The 23,393-nt window shown below is 40.4% G+C and overlaps 1 protein-coding gene across 1 annotated transcript; it reads left to right on the forward strand.

The window, feature by feature from the left end:
- Positions 1 to 176: 176 nt before the first annotated feature.
- Positions 177 to 22,416, forward strand: TPCN2 (two pore segment channel 2; the record flags this gene model as incomplete). The annotated part of the gene is made up of 24 exons (XM_010711285.2): positions 177 to 293; positions 1,149 to 1,225; positions 1,994 to 2,171; positions 2,531 to 2,647; positions 3,417 to 3,523; positions 4,184 to 4,256; positions 6,070 to 6,169; positions 6,474 to 6,539; positions 7,207 to 7,271; positions 9,057 to 9,154; positions 9,804 to 9,885; positions 10,818 to 10,904; positions 11,315 to 11,434; positions 11,522 to 11,581; positions 11,668 to 11,796; positions 12,380 to 12,429; positions 13,427 to 13,526; positions 14,439 to 14,510; positions 16,888 to 16,961; positions 17,311 to 17,401; positions 17,525 to 17,607; positions 18,788 to 18,869; positions 19,185 to 19,270; positions 19,973 to 22,416. Coding segments are annotated over 24 exons (2,193 nt in total), but the record flags the coding sequence as incomplete, so codon positions are not given.
- Between the last annotated feature and the right edge of the window lie 977 nt (positions 22,417 to 23,393).

The raw sequence follows: 23,393 nt of genomic DNA on the forward strand, positions 1-23,393 counted from the left end.
GGGGGCGGTGAGTGCGTGGCGGAGGCGGCCTGAGCACCGCGCCGCACCGGCTCAGCGCGGATTGCTTCTGCCGTCCCGGGGGCTTCCTAGAGTGCTGGCGTCTCGCGTCCGGCTTGGGTCGACCTGTGTCCCTCTATGAGGAGGAGCGGGGCGGTGCGGCTGCTGTTGGCTCTTAGCCCCGCAGCGTGCAGCGAGTCATTCTTTCTTTCTTTCTTTCTAACTTTGCAGCCGCCGGAGCTGCTGAGGACCTCCGCGTCGACCAGGCCGTTGTTTTTATCGAAGACGCGATACAAGTAAGTCCAACCGGGCTGCGTGACACGCTGCTGTCACCTGGCGCTGCCGTGCTCCGCAAAGCCAGCTCAGAACCCCAAATCCCTGCGGTACATCAGCTCCAGTGCGCTTCTGCCCAGAAGAAATGTGTTGTTTTTTTTCCAATGACATTGTGTTGAAATAGCGCCTTCTCTTCCCGTTTGCCCAGCGGGCGCTGACTGTGCTGCTTTGTGGGTGGATGTGCCTCCCCCTTTTTTTTTTAAGCTAGCATCTGGGCAAACCCTGTGATTTGCCTCAAAACATGGTTACAAAGCTTCAGAGCTGGCAAACTTTGAGATTGGTTTCAATGGAGAAGCTGGAACTGTTTGCTTGAGCAGAACTGATGATGCGTGGAAGTCTCTGTTCCCCTAGTGTAGGGGTGTAAGTCGAAGCTTATTTTCACAGTTGTGTGCATCATACGGCTTTTTAGAGGGATAAAGCAAAAGATCCGTGAATGGAAGGAGTGCTGGAGAGGTGAACCAAGTGTATGGGCTCTTTGGCAAGCAGGTGGAACTGTGAGTTACTCCAGCTGCTGTTACATGTAACGAGGGCAGTGCTGCCACATTGGTTATCCAATAATGGAGCGATCCTTAGGTTGAGAAAACCTCAGTAGAATCTTTCCCGTTGCACCCACATAGGCTGTAGTCAAGGCATAGTCATTGGTGACATATAATAATAACTCATGCAGTAATTTCTTTATCTTCTTGTGAAATTGGGTTTGTCTCAAGCCTTGAGCCTTGTTGATGAGGGCGTGGTTTATTTTTGTAACCTTATTTTTCTCTGTGATGCAGACCACATGTAATGGTTCAATGATCCTTTTATTTGCTTTCTCCCTACAGTATCGATCTATAAATCATCGTGTGGACTCTAAATCCCTGTGGCTGTATCGCTGGTATTATTCAAGAATTTGCCAGTGGTGAGAACTTGTTATTCTTTGTGCTTTTTGGGTCAGGAGTAAGTCTTAAAAATTATTATTTCTTCTTCTTTTTTTTAAGAATACTTAAATAATTGTCCTTTTATTCTTTAGAACACACTGTAGGAAGTAAGCAATGTACATGTAGATGAGACAGGAGTGGAAAGCAGCAAGGTGTACAAAAGTGTGGTGAAGAAGGGGATGAGCTCTTTAGCAGGGTCTGTTGTGATAGGACAAGGGGAAATGGTTATGAGCTACAAGGGGGGAGATTTAGGCTGAATGTAAGGAAGTAGTTTTTACAATAAAGGCGGTGCAGCACTGGCACACAGGTTGCTCAGAGAGGTGGTTGATGCACCATCCCTGGAGATGCTCAGATTCGGGCAGAACGGGGCTCTGAGCACCCTCACCTATCTGTAGGTGTCCCTGTCCATTGCAGGGGAGTTGGACCAGATGGCTCTGAGGGTTTTTTCCAACTCATATCATTTTATGAAGTATATGGCTCTCTGGAACAGCCATAGGACTACTGCATGATAGATTATTGGTACGATGCCCAGCAGTGTGTGTTAATTTTCCAAATATCAATTTCTAACCTTATTAAATACTAGCAGGATTGTTTGTTGTCGTTAGCTTCAAAACCACCCCACCTAAGGCTATGTGAATGCCAGCGGTTGCTGTTGTAATGCATTGTTGTTACTACAGCCTTACTGCAGTTCATGTAAAGCGTGCTATTCAAGTGCTGTATTACGAGTGCTTTCATTTCTACCCGAGCAGGATTTTGAGCTTGACCATTACCATAATCCTGGCTCTGGCTTTCATTGAAACACCGTCCTCGCTTACTGTCACATCAGATGTGCGATACCGCCTTCCTGCGTGGGATCCTCCGTGCGGCCTGACCGAAAGCATTGAGCTGCTGTGCTTCCTGGTCTTCATGATTGATGTGTCTGTGAAGGTGAGCAGCGCTTCCACCTGGCTCTGAATGAATGGCTTTGGCTTGGCTGCTAGTTTGAGGCTGTAGAAGTTGGGCTTTGTAATAAACAGAGCTGTTCTTCGGGTCCTTGTTTCTGAATGACTTCACTAAATGAACTTCTTGCCACGCGTGGCCTGCGTGCAGCTCTCAGTTCCATTGATGTCAGTTAAAGACTTGTAGAAAAATTCTGTCATCGGTGCACTTTTAGATTTCAGGGAGCTCTTTATAAAGAGCACAAATGTAAAACCAGAAATACTTGAAAAGCAATTGGTGCTGACTTCATATAGGTGCTGGAATTTGTTTTAAGTTGTTGTGCTGCTTTTTTTTTTTTCCTCCCCCAGAGTTACTTAATTGGATGGGAAGAATTTTGGAAAAATAAATGGCTGATGGCTTATATCCTGACGTTAATTATTTCCCTTACTGATTGGGTTGTGTCGCTGAGCTTTTTCTGCACAGAGGTAAGAAGTGCTTGCTGCTTTCTGCAGAGACTGTGTAATGTGTCTGGGCAGTGAGGCAGGGAGAAGAAGCTGCAGAGGGATGCACAGCGGGTGCTGTGTGATGCCTTGGAGAGCTAAGGGAGGGGGTGAGATGGGTCACATTGGATTAAATTTATTGTTACTTGCTTGCAGTCAGCATTAAGAAAATGCTAATATGGTAAAAATACTGAGATGTGAACAGCTTAATTGCTTTAGGGTCTGTAAGGAATATCAGAGCAGTTGCCTCTAGGCCTTGTCAGAGGCAGAAATTGCTGTGTAATAAGCAGACTAATATGTTAAAAAAAGCTGAAGACTGAAACCAAACCCTAATTTCAAGATGTGTGTCTATTTTTATTGAAAGCAGCTTGTTATTGATTCACTTCTTGAAATGGATCTTGGCAAAAAATGCAGAAATGCAATCACTTGACCTGTTTGTCATGTTTACCCAGCAGTAAAGTTAGGTTTCTTTAAAAATGCAAGTTGAAATTTCAATAGCCTCACTAGACCATTAATTATAAACAGTTTTTCTTTTAAAAGGAGGTCTATAAAGTTTCCTTTAGGCCTTTTTTGACTTTGATGGGACAGACTTAGCTTCTGAGAACAGCCTTTTGCACTGATTTGCACTGATTTTTATTTTTTTTGTTCAAGCTTGTCTATATATTTAGATCTGTTTTAACAAACACACGTTTCAGACTAGGACCACTAATACCTCATGGGAGCTCAGCATCTGATCCACTGTTTTGTTTTGCAGACTGTAAGAATAAGAAGAATTCTTCGTCCTTTCTTTCTCCTTCAGAATTCTTCGATGATGAAGAAAACATTAAAAAGTATCAACAGCACGTTGCCTGAAATGGCAAGGTAGGTAGCAGCACAGAAAGCATCCCTTCACAGCAAGTCTGTAGTTACCCTTTGCATCCTGGAGTGTGAGGCCTCAGTAGCTTTCTGGAAATGGTCGCCGAGATCAAGTAGTGATGGATGGGAAGCTGTAGTAACTCTGTGGCTCCTGTATTCTGTAAGAATTCTCCAGAATGCTTCTGATGTGACAAGGAAGATTTTTTTGATGCTGATTGAGTGGTTTTCTTTCTTTTTTGTTTCCCATTTCTAATTCTGTTGAATACAGCTCTTTTGTAAGGGAAGAGCTGAGTCATCAGCTGGGCAAAGGGCTATGCCATGTTACTGTAACGTTGCCTCCCAGGGAGGTATGGGTAGGGCACAAAGGTGTCCCTCTCCCATGAATACCACACAGTACTTTGTGTTCTTTTTAGGATGCTTTACTTCAGGCTTTTCATTTCCAAATGGTTTTAGAAAAACATGCTAGAATCTCTTAGACCTTAGAACTGCCTAAGCTCATGCTAAGAAGTTCTGAAGAGGTGTGATTCCTATGAATCAAAGCATGGATGGTGTTCCGTTAGCTCCATGTAGTTTCTTAAAAAATACCCTTGGCTATTTTTGTATCTCTAGCAAAGGACATTAAGGATGATGTTGATATTAATGCACATGATGTGTTCTTTCCAATAGTGTTGTTCTACTACTCGCTGTTCATCTGTCTCTCTTTACCATGTTTGCCATGCTGCTGTTTGCTCGAACAAAGGTAACCAGCTGTATTGGTGTGTAGATCTCACTGCTTTTCTGCTTACTGGTGTAGCTGCATGTCTGATTTTCTAATCAAACTGGTGAAACTTGTTTCCCTGGGAGAGACCCACTGGGATGAGTTTGAAGTCTATATAGAGAGATGTAAGTTGCACAGAAGACTTTTTATGGTCCCACACCTTCTTGGTGCCGATGCTTTTCTCACAAGTGAGAAGTTTAAAGGCTGCTAATAGAGCAACTTCTTACAATTCTCCAGTCGATCCTTTGCGTTACTTTTCTGCTTTAGTTGAAACCACCTGTGCTGTTCTGTGTCCACAGCTCCTAATCCCGGTGCTTTTTGTTTCTATTATCTCACATCTTCTTTTTTTCTTTTCTTTCCTTATCTAGCTTTTTGTTAAGTTTACTGCAATGTTAAGCTATCTGCAGTACTGGTATCCCTGGCCTTGCCTTGGTAGGTTTTTGCCTGCATTTTTCTGATGTTTTGGCTTCTGATTTTTGTGGCTTCCTTTTTATTTTTGTTTTGTTTCTCTTCTCACTTCCCGAAAGCTTATTTGAAATGTGATTAAAGTCACTTTTGTGTTCAAGTGCTTTTGGGGTGTCCTTTCTCCTAAGCTTCCTGTATCTTTATGTATCCTTCTTTGTACTGCACTCCTTTCCTTTTATAAGGCCTTCCACAGCCTTGTTTGTATGATCACTAAGACTTGTTATGTACTTTTTGCAGTAATCTTAGTTTTTTCCTTAATCTTTACTGAGCCTTCATTCCTCCTGCAGTTTGTTCTTGAGCTTCTGGTCTTTCTTACGATCAGCAAATTCCTTGAATTCCTGTTACAGAATTTCTGGAATTAGAAGTAGAGCTCTATTTTCCCCTTTTCTTAGTTGAATCCAGTATCTCTGTATTATATTTCCATGTCACGTATAATTTCAGTTGTAATCTTTCCCAGCAGATGGGAATACATTTTATATACCTGCACCAGACACTTCAAAATACACTTAAGTAAAAAAGTAACAAATTACAGAGAGCTATTTATTTTTCCTTTTTAGATTCTCTGACCTGATACCCATACAAACTAATTGTAGCTAACCAGGCAGTGTGCTCAAAAGATGCATTAGTAATAAAATTCTTGCCTCTAGATTTGCACAGTGCCTTGGATATATGCCCTAGAGGTGCAGTTTTCCATTCTTCTCAGCAGATTTAATGGCTGTTTATTCTGTAGTGTGTGATTCATGTTCGTACTGTTTGCACTCTGCATCTTTTGTAGCTGTCTCTACTTGAACTTGGGAAAAAAACAAGTGGGTACAACATTGTGTAGCTAGAATAAAAAGTAAGCTGCTCCAATTTTCTGCTTGATTTTTATGTGAATTTGGATTGAATATGGGAACAGTCTGTGATATGTTTTATTTAGGTCTTGTTTAGAGTTGTTCTTGCTCTGGTACCCTTAATGTCTCTCGTTTGGCTTTTTCTATCAATCAAGGGTAGCTTTAGATCCCCATGCTGTCTGCTCATGTCTTTATGGTCCCTGCTGCGTTTGAGGTGATGGATGGAACTTTTGTTTGGAGCCACCTGTCTCTCTCAGCTTGCTGTTTTTCCTTATGTTTTTTATTGACTGTGAATAAGTGGTTGCACTGTATTCCTGCAGGACCACTACATTGTCCTAGTTTTTATGCTTGTCCTGTGTTTTCCATGTGGCAGATCTAATTGTGTGCATAAGGAATGGATTATTGACTAAAACTATCTCTGTATGTATCATTTTCTTGGTGAGTTGGTCTTAGTGATTCTAAGTGCTTCTCTGATAACAGTGAGCGTTTTTCACTAGGATGGTCAACAGGATAAGGAATGGGTGGGTTACTTTCGGAATTTGCCGGATTCCCTGACATCACTGCTGGTCCTGCTGACTACAGCAAATAACCCTGATGGTGAGCACTCAGCTTCAGAAATAACTCTTGTCTCTATGAATCAATGAAAGGTGAAGTATTGTCAGACTGCTGTAATTGTTCTTGCAGCTGAAAGCTCTTAGAAAGGTTCTGCAAAGATGATTTGTGCATGAAGTTGCTTAGGATTTTTTTGTATTTCCTTGCTTTAATTTCTATACACAGCTCTGAAGTAGAGCTGTATGAGAGCTTTTGCCAATTGCCCAAAATTGACAAAGATCTCCTTTATTTTTTTATCCTCTTAAATATTAAATTAATAATATATATTTTTAAATTAAATCTGTTGCAGTAATGATTCCTGCTTATTCTAAGAACCGAGCATATTCCATCTTCTTCATACTCTTCACTGTATTAGGTAAGTCACTGCTTGTCTTCATTAACTTAAATGGAGTGTAGCTTTGACATTCATGCATGCCAGCTAGAAAGGGGTTTATTTTTCTCAGAGAGCTTCATTGCGAAGTTTTCCTTTTTGGCTTTTTAAAAAATCATTATTTCTTGACCATGTTCTGTCTTGCAAGATAAGTTTCACAAAAAGCACTTATTAAATAGTTCAGGTTTTTTGTAACTTACCATTAGAGAACAGATACACAGCTGCATGTACTATGTTAAACTTTATTTTTAGAGGAGAAATTCAAGAAGACGGTCTTTTGAATTCTTTTGAATTCTTACATGTGATTTGCTGTATGCACTGAAACTTCTTTGCAGTGCTCGTGTGATACACTGACTTTTTTTCCATCTTAGGAGGGAAAGTTTTGTGAAGTCTGTGAATCTTATTTTTTTGTCTTTTGAAAACTAATAGCTACCTCTCATTTGGAATGTGATTGAAATGTCTCTTGGTTACTGTCAAAGCTAATTCTTTTTCTTGGTTGGTGTGAGAGAAATTTGAGTATTGTGTTGTATACTGTACAATGTAAAAATGTTTAGATTGAAATAGTTGTTGGCCTAGAATCAGAGAAATGCGACGCGTCTTTGAGAAACAAGCATCTATCTCAATAATTCTGGTCACTTTTTTTCTTCAAAAGGTAACTTATTTCTGATGAACCTACTCACAGCAATAATCTACAACCAGTTTCGCGGGTACCTTCTGGTGAGTAAAACTTTGCCGACGTCTGTCTTCTACCGTAACCTTACGGCTGTGAAATCCTGGGTGTTTATGGATCTAACTGTGTATCAAAGTATGCCAATCCTATAGTAAGTACAGTTTTAAGATGAGAAAGGTTCATAAAACTGATGTATGTATTTTTATCCATGTGTGCTGTTGTAGCTTGATGCCTTTTGGGTGAGAAAAATCACGTTTATGTATGCTCATCAAATGTGCAACTGTGACTAGCATATGAGAAAAACAAAAGTGAGAACAAAAACTATGAACAAGGACTGCTATACTTTTTTAATAGCTGTTGTTGCAAAGCCCAGCATTTAATTTCTCAGAGTAGCACAGCATGAGAAGCCTTCACTAAAAAGAACTTGCTGATCCTGGTGTCTATAAGAGAAGTAAAAGCTGACAAAGTAAGTGTAGTTGATTCCACAAATTGTGGAAGGAACTTGAAAGTTGTGGTGGTGATGAAACTGAGCATTACAAGTTCTTTCTCCTTCATTGACAAGCTGTGTAGCGTGTTCTGTTGTATTAGGTGCACCAGTTGTTTAGTCTCCAGGTAGGAATGCTCTGGATTTCCTTGGTAGGAAACAGATGTAAGTTCTTTTGATTTCTCGTTGAGATAGAATAGTTTAGCAGTAGGAGAGCAGTGAGCTGAGGCAAGCGTATTTTAAAAAGAAGGAAGAGCATAAGTACAATGCAAGTTCATCTTTGCTACTTCCAGTAAATGACTGGGTAGGGGCTGTGCTACACAAACGTATCACAGAATTGTAGGGGTTGGAAGGGACCTCTAGAGATCATCGAGACCAACCCCCCTGCCAAAGCAGGTTCCCTACCCCAGGTCGCACAGGTAGGCGTCCAGGCGAGACTTGAATATCTCCAGAGAAGGAGACTCCACAACCTCCCTGGGCAGCCTGTTCCAGTGCTCCGTAACCTCACCATGAAGAAGTTCTTATGCACATTCGTGCGAAACTTCCTGTGCTGCAGCTGATGTCTGTTTCCCCTCGTCCTGTCTCCACGTACCACTGAGAAGAGACTGGCCAAACGTAGTTTGTCTGACAGCTGAACTGCTGGGCTGTAGGTTAAGGTTGTGCTTTGGTGTGTGTTTTTGTTTTGTGTATCAGTGTGGTGATGGCTTCTCTAGCTTAGAATAACAGCATTTTCCTATTGTGTAAGTAAACTGTGTTTGTTTGAAGTCTAGAGCCTTGTCTGCTTGGTTTCTTCCTTCCTTTGAACAGAGTTCTTGTAAGGAGTGAGAGCTAGGAAGTGTCTTCTCCAATTGTAAGACTGTGGGAGTGCCAGAGGATCAGTGTGTTATCTGAGCTGGGTTTTCCTGTTGGTCTGCAAGTCCTTTTAGTAGGACTGGACTCACTGATTTCAACCTTTGATCCTTTAACAATTCCCCTTAAACTGTGGGAGTGTCTGTCTGGTATCTTAACAGTGAAATCTAGTAGCTGATGATGAGGACTTTGGCAGGAAGGGAAAGAAAGCAGTGTTTTGACTTCTTGGAAACAGATTGAGTTAGATAGACAAGGCCTTCTCTGAAGCTTGCAGTTGGCTTTGCCTAAGGACTAGGTGAATAGTCTACAGATCTCATTTGTGTCATCTGTTTTATGTATCATACCATTTATCCTTGTTCATCGCAGGGGAGTTGGACTAGGTGATCTCTGAAGATCCCTTCCAACTCGGATGATTCCACGATCTGGTTGAATTTCCCATAGACCGGTGTTAAGCAGACTGCCTCCTATTTTCTTAACGTGTGTTGTCTTTCTTGTGCAGAAATCCGTTCAGTCCTCCCTCTTCAGAAGACGGCTGGGAATCCGGGCTGCGTTTGAAGTGCTTTCTTCCCTAAAAGACACTCCTGCTAATGCACAACAGTGAGTGGTGGATATTGAGGCAGTAGTGCAGCCGGCACAAAAGACCAAATTTTCAGCCCTCGTTTCGGTGTATGCAGGAAACTGATAGGGCCATGGCTTGAGCTGGTGAAGATGTATGGCTGGCCCAGGGTTCACTGGCAAATTGTTGGCACCTGTGCTGCCTGTGCAACCAGAAGGGGAGGGCCCAGGGTGGAGCCATCCTGGGCTCATGTAAGGGCCAGCTGCTGAAGGGGGAGCATCTCTTGGGCCCCTTGACTGCTCCCTGAGAGGGGGTGCTGTGTAGCCAGAGATCCCCTTCACCAGCTGGATGAGTTCCATTCGTTGTACATTATTGTTGGCCTACCTTTGAATGTTTTACTTCATATCACCAAGAATCTGTCAGAAGTAAGTTTGTTTCTTCAGAAACAGAACACTATATGAATTGAAGATCTTTCCTTGAAAAACAACAGCTTTGCTTATTTTTTTATTCTATTCTTCAAGTGGGTTTTTATAGTGAGTTGTCTGGGACTTGTATGGGATATTTTCTTTTCATTGCTGCTTCTAATTTTATTTGCTTTAAAAGAAGAAAACAAAGCCAGAACCATTGATTATCTCGTGGCAAGATGTCTCTTTCAGGACCCATCTTCTAAGCTCATCTTCTTTTGGATAGGTCATATGTTAGTGCGGGAGCCTTGCTTCAAGTGCTGCAGAAAGTTGAAATGGATTCTCGCAGCAAGCAAGCAATCATGATGGTAAGAGCTGGATGTTCTTAATCCTTGGAGACTGTCAAACCCTCTTGCTGGGACAGCTGTGGAAACTGATTTTTTTTTTTTTAATCACAGCGCTGATTAGGAGCAGCAGTCTTCAGCACAGCTGTTTGTGTCCTGCTTTCTTTAAGAGTGTGAGCTGAGTCCAGATCAGTGTCTGCTTATGTGCTGGTCTTTGCATAGTAACAGCTTTTGTTCCAATGATTCCAAACTAAGACTGCCACTCCTGTGGTTGATTTGAAGAGGAAGGCATTCACTGATAGGTGGTGTAGGTGAAGACTTTGTTTTGCAGAACCAAAATTCTGATTTGCTTTGGTTTATCTCTGAAAACAAAATCTCTCTCACTGTGGTCTGGAGCTGCTACCTACAGCTTGGTGTATCTTTACCATTTGAACATGGGGGGGGGGTGTATGTAACTGTATTGCTTCCTCTAAGTTCTGATACTTGTGTCAGGCTTCAGGGAGAATTGTTTTGCGTATTTAAAGCCTTAATGTTGCCGTTTGCACTGCAGTTTTTAGATAGAGCAATTAGCTCAACGGGAGATACAGGATGCAAAAGTTACAGGTATGGTATCAGAAAAACTGTTCCAAAAATATTATTACTTTTTAAGAACCAAATTGCAGCAGGTCTTGGAGATAAATGTTAGGAACTAATGCCAAGAGAAGGGGACAACGTAGAGCTGATGGTAACGGTGTGCCAGCAGTTGGCTGGCTCCAGTGTGAAGATACACATGTTGCTTTCTGTCGTTGTCTGGGATAGGGGCTGTGTAAACAGAGTTGCCTGAAAATAGCACTCTGCTCTGTGATTATGTCAGGCTGTGCTGTTAGTTAAGTACACAAATCCAGTCTGAGAGCGGTGGTACTTCTTGAAGGTGCACCTAATGCAGATGTTGATCTGGCTTTCTCTTTCATGTGAAGTCACTCAAAATATGCTCCTGTGACCAGCTGTCAGCTGCCCAGTTCCAGTGGCTCTTTGAAGAGCTAGACAAGGATGCCATTAAACAAGTACGTATCTACCTCATCATTATTTAGAGAGTGCCGTAAGTTAGCATGGTTTTGAACAGTTCTGTATTTATGTGGAACTAAGATCTTTCCCTCTCCTTGAGGGAGACGAATGTTGGGAGTGGTGGAAGGAATATATGCAATTAATAGCCTGGTTAATTTACCTGCTTGAGGCATTGGAGAGGTTGGACTTTTCCCTTTATTATCTTGTATTGTGCCGTGATCACCAACACTTTTGCTTTTTGGTGATAATGGCTTGAAAACAGCTTCCTATTTAAATGTAGTTAAAATGGGCTTGAAAAGTTTTGTTTTGCAAAGGTATGTTTCTTAAATTTGAAACTGGGCTATTTTTCCCTGCACTGTTATTAAAATACTTGTGTTGCCTCTCAGTGTAATTGTTGTGTTCTTTTCAGCATCCTCCCAGTCCAGAGTACCGATCCCATTTCATGAGGAAAATGCAGTTTGCCTTTGGCCATCCCTACTTTGGCTACTTGGGAAATGTTGTTGCCCTTGCAAACATTGTTTCTATCTGTGTACGTAAGAAAGAAAAACAATTTTTTTCTTGTTGCAAAATTCAGCAGTAAAGCAGTGGGTTCATGAAAGATTCATTGTTATTTAAGGTGGTTTTGGTGTTGGATGCAGATAAGCAGCCTTCTGAAAGAGATGACTTCTTCTTAGGGGTAAGACGCAACAGTATTTCTGTGGATATTGCTGTTCCTTTAATGTGGTTAATTCTAATCTTTATTATCATTTGTGTGGTCTGAAGACTATCAACTGCTTCTTCATCATATACTATCTGGTGGAAATGTTGTTGAAAATCTTGGCAATGGGCTTGAAAAGATACTTATCATACCCAAGCAATAGGTTTGATGGACTTCTAACTACAATTTTGCTGGTAAGCTTGTTTTGTTTTGTTGTTAACTTCTGTATTCCTGCATTTGTTGGTTAGGGTGATACTGAGCTGCAAGATCTAGCAGGATGCCAGTAGGATTACTCCTAGTTGAACACTGATGTGCTGAGTTGAACAGTTTGAGCCAGTGTTGTGTTTTGCAGTGGCATGAGTGCTTTGGAATGTTACTTTGAATGTCCCTTTCCTGAAGAAATTGCTGGAGAAGTTGAGCTCTCTTGCAGGCAGCCTTTTTAATGTTATTTGGAAGCATTCTGCTCACAAGGATGTCTGTAATGTAGTTAAGCATCCTTATTGAATAAAAAAGTGGCAGGATATTAATTCTGTTTGGTAAAAACCCTGAAACCTAACTTACACAATATAATTCACTCAGTATCTTTTTATGCATCACTTTAGGACTAATTTGGATGAATTGTCAAATACAGCAATACCAGAGTATATAAGTAGAGTCATTAGTGGCTTAAAGCTATTGAAAATGTTTTCTGTTGAGAAAGGTAAGTAATATTTAAGCCTCAAAATTACCAAGTTTAAAAAGATTTTTTTTACACTTTTCCTCTTCCTCTGTCTGAAGGTTTTGGAGATTGCAACTTTTGCTGAGTATGGATTTCCTCATCCTGGTTGGTAAGTAATCTTCTTGACCATTACACTGTCTTGGATATCTGGGTTGGATCAGGGGAGTATATGTGCACATTATTGCACACGTGTGGTGTTCTGCTGTAATTATCAGCCTAGTGCATAACTTACCAAACTTAGTACAAGTTTTCCCTGTTGTAGTCACTAAACTTCATGTTGCAAAATTTAGTAGAGAAATTGCCATGGAACTGTTCATCTGTACTGGAACAGAAAGCACAGGTCTCTTGACTTTTTTTGTATATATATATATTTTAAGTTGAAATGGTTCTTGGATAATTATCTTAATCTTTTTTCATCATTAAAAGCATGGGAGTGATTGTTTCCATTTTTAAAATACATGTTCAGCCATATCAGAAGAGAAAAGCAAAGAACTTCTGGAGGACTTCGTAAATCTTACTTTCAAGGGTGATTCTTGAATATAGACAGCTGTTTGCACTCCAACAGTATCTTGAAGCACCAGTTATTTTGTCCATCACTGCAAACAGATTACAGCCCAGAAGATTCCAGATGGCACTAACATCATGTTCTGTGATCCATCCTTTAATCACAATTGCAGTTACATCTGCAGATCAAGTAACATCTTAAAGACAAGACTGAGATTTTTTACTGTTATTCTAGAATGTCTTCTGTGTGCTGCTGTCTTAGATGATTTTAAAGCTAGACTTGAATGTTTGTGATGCAAATTGTGATCTAGCATCTGTTACCAAGGAGTAGTTTTGTCATTGCTATCTTTCCTTCCCCCATCACCTGCCCACACTTGCAGCAAGGAGTGCCCAGCATGCCTGTGTAAAAGTCAGCTAATGCTCGAGCTGAGATTTGAAGCGTGTGGATATTGTCTATGGAATACATACATGAGAAAGAATGTTGACTGGGCAATCTGTCAGCTTTATGCTTTCTTTGAAGACTAATTTCAGCCAGGGCTGAATAACTTCATTAGTGTCTTTCTGTGGTGGGCTGTTTCTCTGATGTGTTATTTCTTTCCTAGGAGACCAGAGTTTGTGGGCCTGCTATCCCTGTGGGATATGGTGCGGCTGGTGAACATGTTCATTGTGTTCAGGTTCCTGCGGATCATTCCTAATATGAAGGTTGTTTATTTATTCCTCCGCATTTCTGATATCTTTGGTGATCAAATTATAAATTTTGTGAAAGCCTCTCCCAGTACTGTGCACTAGCTTTTCTTTCTGTCTCACCTGAATGGGAGTGTAATTCCTCAGTCTGCACTCTAACTGTCCAGACAATTGCACAGCACCTCGCAAACTCTTTAGCTGATTTTCTCTACTGACGTGGTGGGGAAGTCCTGTTGATGTTGCTGTAGCTGATGCTGACATTATAAAATGTGTAGAGAAACGCATCCAGAAATTCTTGCACAGTTTGTGTTGGGCTTCAGCCTCAGCTAGTGACTTGATATGAAGTCCTTGGGGAACTTTGTACTCGGGAGCTGGTAGGCTCTCACTGGGTGCTGCTGGGCGTTTTGATCCTGCAGAGGCTTGTTTAGGAGTTCCTCTCTTCACTTTCCAGTTATGAGTAGTTACACCAGAGCACCCATGATCTGAAATCACTTCGACAGTTATAATCCTGCACTTAAATTTGCTTGAAAGCTATGTCTGAATTCCCATCAGGAGTGGGACTTGGCTTTATTAAACTAAAATACTAAGTATCTACCTGATGTGATCAGAGGTCATGGCATGGGTGGGAATTGTAGACTAGAAATGCTTCCACGTCAATCTCTCTGGAGCTGTGGGACACTTAAACTTTTTTCCTCCATATTCTGGTCTTATACCTAGCCCTTTAGGTCACCGTGTCTGAGCATACCTAAAATTTAGCTTGATATCTGCTTATGAAAAGGAGTATGGCTCTGTTCTTAAATCATGCAGTTATCACTGTACGAAAGATTGTCTGCATTCAGACAGATCTCAGTTTTCCTTCTAGTAAAAATAATTTTATGCAGAGTGGTAGCATGATAAATGTAATATGTATAAAATTCTGCTTTGTTTCAGTTCATGTCTTTGGTTGTTACTACGTTGCTGGACCTGGTAAAAAACTTGAGAGCCTTTGCAGGAATCCTGGTGGTAAGCCATGATGCAGAAGTGTTAAACACGTTCTCTTTATTATGCTGATATCTGTAAGAAAGACAGTGAGGAAGTAAACCAGGGCCTTTGGATGTCAATTTCTGTGACTTCTAACACTTCACCGAAATCAGGCAGTTCTTCAGTATTGTAATGAGCTGCTGTTTTGTTCTGGCCTGCACAAAGTGTGCCTCGACTTCAGCTATCAGTGTGTCTTAGGAGCACACTTAAAAGGTTATTTAAGACTTTCCTGAAGTACTTGTCTCAGGTTGGATATTACAGTTTTGAAAAAATCACCTGTTTTCTAGAAGCAGCCTGGTTTTCCTTACCCTGATCTGCTTATCTTAAAATTAGATAGCGTAACAACTTTAAAATCATTTTGAGTTGGGAAGATCTTGAGATATTGTGTGTTTGGACATTGGACTTTCAGAAATCCCCTGCTGTCATGCTGAAAGAGTGTTTGATGTGCGTAATGTATGATTAAAGGATGTGTCACAGCACATGATGTTGATGGCTGCATTTCCTAACTCCTGAGTTTCTGGATTTGCAACTGTCTTCCTGGCAGAGCAAATGAGTGTGTGGGGCATTATTTTTATAGTATTTTAGTTTTATTTTGTTAAGATACTTAAATTTGAGGTAATGGTTAAAGACCAAAGATTTGCTGTATGTTAGGCATTGTCTAAAGTATTTTTTGTATATCAAAATTAAAACTGGCTTGTCAGTCAGTTTATCCAAAAATATTTGCTATTATCATTGCTAATCTTGGTTTTTATCTTCAGTTGTGTCCTGTCTGATGTTGCAATTTGAAATAATGTTGTCTTGTGCAAGGATAAATTGGTAGCAGTTTTGTTCTGCTATGCAAGTCATATATCCTGTTGGGACCTATGCATAAAACTGAGAAATGCTTCAGGAGTGTGCCAACTGAGACGTTAGCTTTTATAGTTTGTTTTTAATAGTTTGTTTTTTTTTCCCCCCCCCTAGTATTTAAAGGGAGATTAAAAAAGGGTGTTGACTCTTTACAAGGGTAGATAGAGGCAGGACAAGGGGAACTGGTTTTAAGTTGAAGGAGGGAAGATTTAGGTTGGATGTCAGGGGGAACTTCTTTACCAAGAGAGTGGTGAGGTGCTGGAACAGGCAACACAAAGAGGTGGTGGATGCCCCGTCCCTGGAGGTGTTCAAGGCCAGGTTGGATGTGGCCCTGGGCAGCCTGGTCTAGTTTTAGATGTGGAGGTTGGAGGCCCTGCCTGTGGCAGGGGGGTTGGAGATGATGATCCTTGAGGTCCCTTCCAACCCAAACCATTCTATGTTTCTATGACAGGTAAAAGTACATTTTAAGAGCTGAGTTGCCAAATGTCAGAGCCCTGGGGAGTAGCACTCTTTGGGTGAGCTCCGTTGTGCTTTACTGTAGGATCCCAAAGCTGTGCTGCTACTGCCATGGCTGTACATGGGCTTAGTGTTCTGCTGGAAGATCCTTTGATTCCTGACAGTCATAATTACAATGGCAGGAGCTTGTAGTTATAGAGTCAAGTTCTTCTTTATCAGTTATGCCTTAGCATTTCAGTCTGGTGTCCCTACTCATGTCTGTAAGACTTAATGCTTATGAAGTGGTTCTTATCCACTGCAAAATGTCCATCATGCCAGGAGTGTGAACTGTAGTTTTTCACTAATCGTGAGGCAATTGTGCCATAGCATTTGCCACTTCCATTAATTTAAATTGCTTTTACTTGAGGCACTAGGAGCTTCTGTCGTGTTGACATCTGAGTACATTATCAGCTGATGCTAAAGGTTTTAACAAATTTTCTCCTGGAACTTGTGCTGGTGAAGTAATATAGCTCATTAGCTAATTTCTCAGATGATACACCTGCTTAAATAAAATATCTTTATCAAAGAATAGTCAACTGTATTTCAAGGCCATATGCCCCATCTTCTGGTAGGCTGTGGAATGGCAGCTTCAACTTAACTCCAGTAATGTCTAAAAAGAGCAGTGCAGTCTTCCTTCTCTTTGTGGACTTCTCCACTTTGTTTTCCATCAAAACACAGAGATGTACTAAAGACACCTCAGTCTGTAAACTCATCTTGTCTTAAGCTGTTGTAAAACAAAGGACTTCTTACTTACATTTAACTGAAAGTTAAATGGGATTTTAAAAAGTAAGAGCAACAATTATTTATGTGTGTGTGTGTGTGTGTGTGTGTGTGTGTGTATATACACCTATTAAAAAGTATAGTTATTAAGAAGTATTTTCATTTGAGAAGTTCCAGGCATTTTTCTTGACCACTGCCCTTTACCTGTGATACTAAGGTGAATTCTGTATTAATTGCACTGTTTTCTTATTTAGTGGCAGAAATGTTCAAAACTAATGCCTAAATGTATTCCTTCCAGGTGGTTTTCTATGCATTTGCTATAACTGGCATAATGCTGTTTAAAGGTGCTGTGGTTCCTATGGGAAATGTCAGGTAATATTACTATTCAAAGTAGTACTCAATAGTTTTCAAGTGCATCTGTAACACTGTGACTCTAAGTTTTTATTTTATTCTTGTATTTGAAGCTGCCTTTGCATTGATCACACAGACTTTTTTCATTTGTTACTCTGTCAGTTTTTTCTTACTGTATTGGAATTGCAGAAAGCTCACCTGTAGCTCAAAATTTTTAACCCGCTGTAGCTTTAATACTTAATTTAACGATTTCCTCTGTTTTCTGCCCAAATGAGATACTTAAATTTCTACAAGGTACTCACAGGAATCTTGTTTTTAAGGGATAGTATGTAGATAGCAATGCTCAAATCAGACTATCATTCTCTTACAGTCTTGTTAATACAACGTATAACAATGGCACTCTGCAGTGTGGCACCTATGAGCAGCTGGAATATTGGCCAAACAACTTTGATGACTTTGCTGTGAGTCTGTCTTAGCTCTCCTTCCCTCTCTGCCTGATGCTGCCCTTCATTTTCTGAGACTTTGAAGTATGTGATGCATATGTGATGCATTCGCTCAGCTTCTCTTTTCCTCATTCTCTTCAGGCAGCGTTAGTGACTCTCTGGGATGTGATGGTAGTGAACAACTGGCAAGTCTTCTTGGAAGCATTTTCGAGATACTCAAGTCCGTAAGTAGCAGTAATAAAACTGATACAGTGCTGTATCAGTTTGGCTTGTAAACAAACGAGAATTGCACAGATAGCACAGTTCCTATAATCTTATAAAGAGAGGTGCTTCTTACTTTTCTTTTGGGTAATTCCAGGTTTGTAGGAAAAACTACTAACTATGTAACTCAATGACTTGCTGCTGCAAAAGCTATGGTCACGTTTAGAAGGTGTTCTAAACTGGTTTGATAGTTCTCTTGTTCCAAAAAAACGTGAATTATAAACAGGTTTGCAACATACATTCGCTGGGTGGCTCTCACTGTAGAGTCAATTGTGCAGAAGAGATGTAAGTGAATCACAGTAACTTATTTTAGATTGCTTTTGTATTTACTCTGTGGGTAAATAACTTTTGGTAGGCTTAGAATCTTGGGCATATCTTTCATTTGTATTGCACTGTTTTATGGGAATTTTGAGTTAGCAGGATAGCCTCTGAGTTGGTCACTTGCTGCAGTGATCCTTGGCTGGTCACGTTTCAGTGCAGTAACCTGGGAGTTTTGCTGTTTGATTTCTGTGGAGTCCTGGTTTCATCCACATATCAAATATTGCAGTTTGAATCAAGCAGAAGGAAGCGGTTCTTCACCCAGCATGTGGTTAAGATGGAGCATTTTTCTACAAGCTGTTAGGTGTCTTAAGAGTTAATTGTGGTCTGGTGATGACAGGAGAAGTCACAAGAGAAATCCATTGGGATCTGAAGTGAACAGAATCCACCTCTAGCTCAAGAAATTTCTAAAGTGCAAGTGGTTGGAGATGAAGAGCACTTAAGGGATAGCCTTGTAGGTATTTTGCTGTGTTTTTGCAATTGTTCCATTTGCTGCTGCTGTTGGCCACTAAAAGGATACCATCCTAGGTAGATCTTTCTGTGATCCATAACATCCTTTCCTAGTCTTTTTTTTTTTCCTGTCCTTTTGTGGTTTGTTTAGGTATGTTAAGTTGAGGAACAAAATCTGTTTGGCTAGCTGAATGAAAAGTCAAGATTGTTGTTAGATCCAGATCCAGATCTTCTTTTACATTATTAGTATAATCTTTGAAGGAAAAATGTGACTTCATGTCTGTCTTTGGTCACTTTCAGGCAGGCTGAGTTTATTTGCTGCATACTTTATCATAGACCCACAGACTCATTTGTTTCCTTTAATCTGATCTGCAGGTGGGCAAAGATTTATTTTGTAGCCTGGTGGTTGATCTCCTCTGTCATATGGGTTAATCTCTTCATAGCTTTACTTCTAGAGGTAAGAAGGAGTATTATTTGATGTTAAGTCCTGATAAAAGGTTATGATTTGTATGGGAAATGAAAAGAGCCCAGAAAACCTTCTGGGAAATGCAGTTTGGTTTTGTGTGTCTACTTGCTCTTTTTCCCCATCCTTTTTTCCCCAGATGTTCAGGAAGCATTTTCTTTTCCCCAGACAATTGTGCATTTCTTTATTTTGAAACTTTGTCACAAGAGTGACCGGCATTTTGTTGGATGTGAATGTTTATCTATTACAGCTTATTCACTATAAAGATGTGTTATGGTGTCCGTTTTTTCCATTGCTTTTGTCTTCCAGAACTTTATTCACAAGTGGGACCGTCGCTGTCATCGAGAGTCTCTCTCAGATATTGAATACCAGAGGACAGTTGAACTAATGTTCAGGTGAATTAAATTGGGCTTGCTGATTGATTTAGAATATTCTGTTTATCTCTTAGTGCTTGTTGCAAGAGGGTACAAGACTTCTCTTAATTTCCTTCCTTAGAAGTAAACTGTCATCTTTTACCTTGGTGAATCTCAGTACGTGCTTTAGTTGGGCTTGTTTTAAGCTGAGTCGTGAGCCTAACCTTTATATGCTTTCTGCCAAGATTGTGGTGGGAGAAGAGGTATTGGAAGTAGGGGGAGCTGTGCTGAGGGGGAGAAGAAAATGGACGATGAGGAAACAAGAATGATGCACGTTCTTGGCTTATTATGAAACTGTGGGTGGTGAGTTGATACTTGATGATCATGAACACGTAGAACTTCTGGTGCACATTGGATATTCAATAGTAGCGTTGGGAACATGTTCTCATTTGGGAGCTTTTTCAGGAAAACAAACTTACTGACCTTCAGTTGTATTGTACTGTGCGCAGGAAATTGTTTCCCTGCTCCTTATGGGAAAACAGCTGCTGGTTTCCATGACACATCTGTAAAGGATGGATCACTGGCAAGTAGATGCATCTTTAGGGAGCATCAACTTATTGCAATTTTAATTCCACTTTTCAAGAATGAAACGAGCACGTGTTCTTGCAGTGTGGACATTGAGATGCAACAACTGCTGAGAAGTTCCCTTTGTTGTCCCTAACAACCCATGCTTTCTCTTTGTAGAGATGTTTTGGAAGAACCGACAGAGGAAGAGCTGATGGAAAAGCTGCACCAACATCCACACCTGCAGTTATGTAGGTGACTGGTGGGAAGGATGGACTTATTTAGACCTCTGTTTTTTGAGGTTGTCAGCTGGAAGAAATAGAATGGATTTTCTGTGAGGTGCTGTTGGGAGAGGCTTGCAAGGCAATATGTAAGGCTTTGCTTGGCAATTCTCTGCTGAAAGAATGTTTTTAATTGTTCATATTTGAATCCTTGCTATTCCGACTTGATTTTAAGTTGCAATTTTAGAGGAGTATTGCAGCTATTATTTTTATAAACTGTTGGTATCAGAAAGTTTTATTTTCTTTTTTAAGAAGGGAAAGCGTGTTAAAAGGACAGTGCACTTTAAAATATGAACTTTGTAACCACTAAGCCTACTATTTTGAAAAGCACAAGAAGATGGAGCTGCCTTTCCTAGCAGGGGAGCGTGGAGAGGGCTGCACCCTGCAGTTGGTGAATGGATTAGGCAGGGCCAAAACAAAATCCTTCATTTTTCTGTAGGGAGATTGAAACACTATTCTCACTGAAACATGTCACCAGCCTGTCTTACTAAATTTACAGGAGTTAATCATTCCAGAACACAATTAATTTCAACTGTGGTTGAACTTAATCACGTGGAGTGCCTACTTCACACCTCTTCCACTTGATCGAGGGTTTGTGCTGGTTGCACCATGCTGGTTGCCTTGAGAGCAATAGTAAGTGTGAATGGAAAAATTACACTTATGGTTTTCAGTGTGATAAGGCTGAGCTTACCTTTAGGGTAAATGTTTTCATGTTGCCTTTTAGTGAATTCTTCCTTTAACTCTGTCTTCTAAATCCTGTTTTACACTGTATCGTGTTCCATAAAAAAGCTGAGGGGAATGAACTTTGGCCAGATGTAGCATCGTGATCACTGTGAGTCTCCTTTTTAAAGGGAGTGAAAAAAGGCTGAGTGGGATAATCAAAGTGCATAGCAGTTCAGACTTTCTTCTGAGTGTTGGCTGGCTTTTTGGCCACTTGCTGTTTTTCTGAGTAATTTGTCCTGTGTAAGTACCTTTAAAGTTGGGAATTAACAGTAAGTTATGTTTATGTGCTTCTCATTACTCCTTAGTATTTCTCTAAAAATGGTGCTTAAGTTTGATTCTTTGTCACGTAGCTAGTAAATCGCAGTCACAAATAGACTCATTCCCAACTTAAATTTTTATATGTGAAAATGAAACTGCTTTGAGGCACTGAATTTTCTCTGAGTCACTTGTCACTAAAATAGACAGTGATTCTCTGCACCTGGTAAGGGCCTGGGGAAGGTAAATGGCTCTAGAATGTCTACAAACTTAGGAGTTATTTGGTACTTTTTAGATAACAAGACATTATAGAAAGTGCCAAGTAGTCATCCTATTTACTTTTTCCTCTTCTTGTTTTGTTGTCAGTTTTTTTTTTTTCTAGTTTCCTCTCCCTAATAATACAGGAAAGAACCTGGGACAATGGTGCAACAAGCTCAGAAGTGTATTTTTGCATTATTGCACTATTTAAAAGTTATTTGGCAGCTCTTGTCTTTATCAGTAATTTTCCTTGTGCTTTAGACAAAGTACATGTCTTGTTTGCATATTTATATGACAAGTCTCAGCTGAGCTCTATGCCACACAGCAATTTTTCTTTATTTCTGTAATTCTCCACCTTAAGCCAGTTGTCTTTTTCACTCTTGTCTCCATTCCTTAATAATCCAATGAGTAACTTGATTGCACAGGTTTCGGGGGCATTACCACGCTATTCTATCGTAAACTTGGAACACATTATAGCGAGTAGATAAAAGGCACCAGCACACTTCTGTATTTGATTTTGGTTTTGTCAGGATGATTTCTGCTTTTTCGAGCTTGATTTAATCACAAACACCAATTTATTGGCACTATTAATGGAGTTATATTCTACTGACCTTTTTTTACTCAATCATCTTTTTCATTTTGGACTTTTCTGAATACTTGCGGAAGCCACTTTGCCTGGCCAGAAAGTTGGTGACCATTTTCTACTGGCTTGCAAGCTTCAATTCTGTTTTGTTTTATTTGTTCTTAAGATTTTTCTTTGTCCGTTACATTCCGCCATAATCTACCAAAGCAACATGAATTGGTGTGAATTATCATCACCAGTGCCTCTGCAATGCAGTCTTCACATCTGCACAAGGGTGAAGAAGGCTCTCTGAAGGGAATAGTCTTAGTCTTGTTCATGTTTCACAGTTGTGTAATGGATGGGAAGTTTAATTAGAAGTTAATATTAAATCTAATGGCAGTTGTACTGAAAGATGTAAGTGACCACAAGTCTTGCATAATAACTGTATAAATCATGACAATTAATGCAACTGGGTGAAGTTTGAGGTTTGTATTATTAAAAAGGTTTATTCTTAAAATATGAAAGTAATTGAGCTGTTAAAATGATTCCTGTGGTTTGTTTTCTTTCCGTGTCCCATAGCTACAGAATTCTTTGATTCTAAGGGCATGTTAGCATCATCTGTCGGTACTTATGCTTAACTTCTAAGGTGAATAGTTCCTTGGAATTAAGTTAGGATGTTGGGCAGCATGGTTTTCCATTTTCATTTTAGCCTTTGGTGCATCTGCAAACTGGGTTTTCCTTCCTTGTTCTCCCTGAGAGGGTCAGCACAATATATGTTCTCATAGCACTTCGCAGAACTGTTTGAGTTGCAAGGGACCCTTGAAGGCCATCTGGTCCAACTACCCTGCCGTGGACAGGGACACCTACACTAAGTCAGGTGCTCAGTGTCCCATCCAACCTGACCTCAAATGCCTCCATGGATGGGGCATCCACCACCTCTCTGAGCAACCTCTACTGGTGCCTTATCATAAAAAAACCTGTTTCCTTATATCCAACCTAAATCTCCCATCTTTTAGTTTGATACCATTTTGCCTTGTCCTATCACTGTTGACATGTCTGTCCCTTTCTTCAGCTGGGACGGATCTCACACAAAGTATGTCAGAGTCCATAATGTTACTTTGAAACAGGCTATGTTTTTTAAGAACAGGACAAAATCAATTCTGGGACAAGCTAAAGTCCTCTTGAGTTTGCTACTGTCTCTGGCAGTTGCTTTAGTGGAGCATGTAGGAAACAAAGTAAACAGCAGGTGACCTTGCCTTGTTAATCAGGCGCAGATTTTTGCTAGTTGCCCAGGGAGGCTTTAATCAGCAACATGTTGGCTAATTGGAGATTCCTCAGGTGTTTTGTATTCCTCACCTGCTATGAGTTTGTACTATTTAAAGACATAAGGGTGATGGGAGAGAGAAGAGAGAATTCAAATGTTCTCTGTTTCAGTAGAATCACAGAAACAACAATTGGTTTCAATAGTATGTTTATGTATGAAGAAATTTCAAAAGCTGCAGATGGGGCAGCCAGTGTAACC

This window comes from Meleagris gallopavo, chromosome 5, assembly GCF_000146605.3.
Source record: "Meleagris gallopavo isolate NT-WF06-2002-E0010 breed Aviagen turkey brand Nicholas breeding stock chromosome 5, Turkey_5.1, whole genome shotgun sequence".
Lineage (NCBI taxonomy): Eukaryota > Metazoa > Chordata > Aves > Galliformes > Phasianidae > Meleagris > Meleagris gallopavo.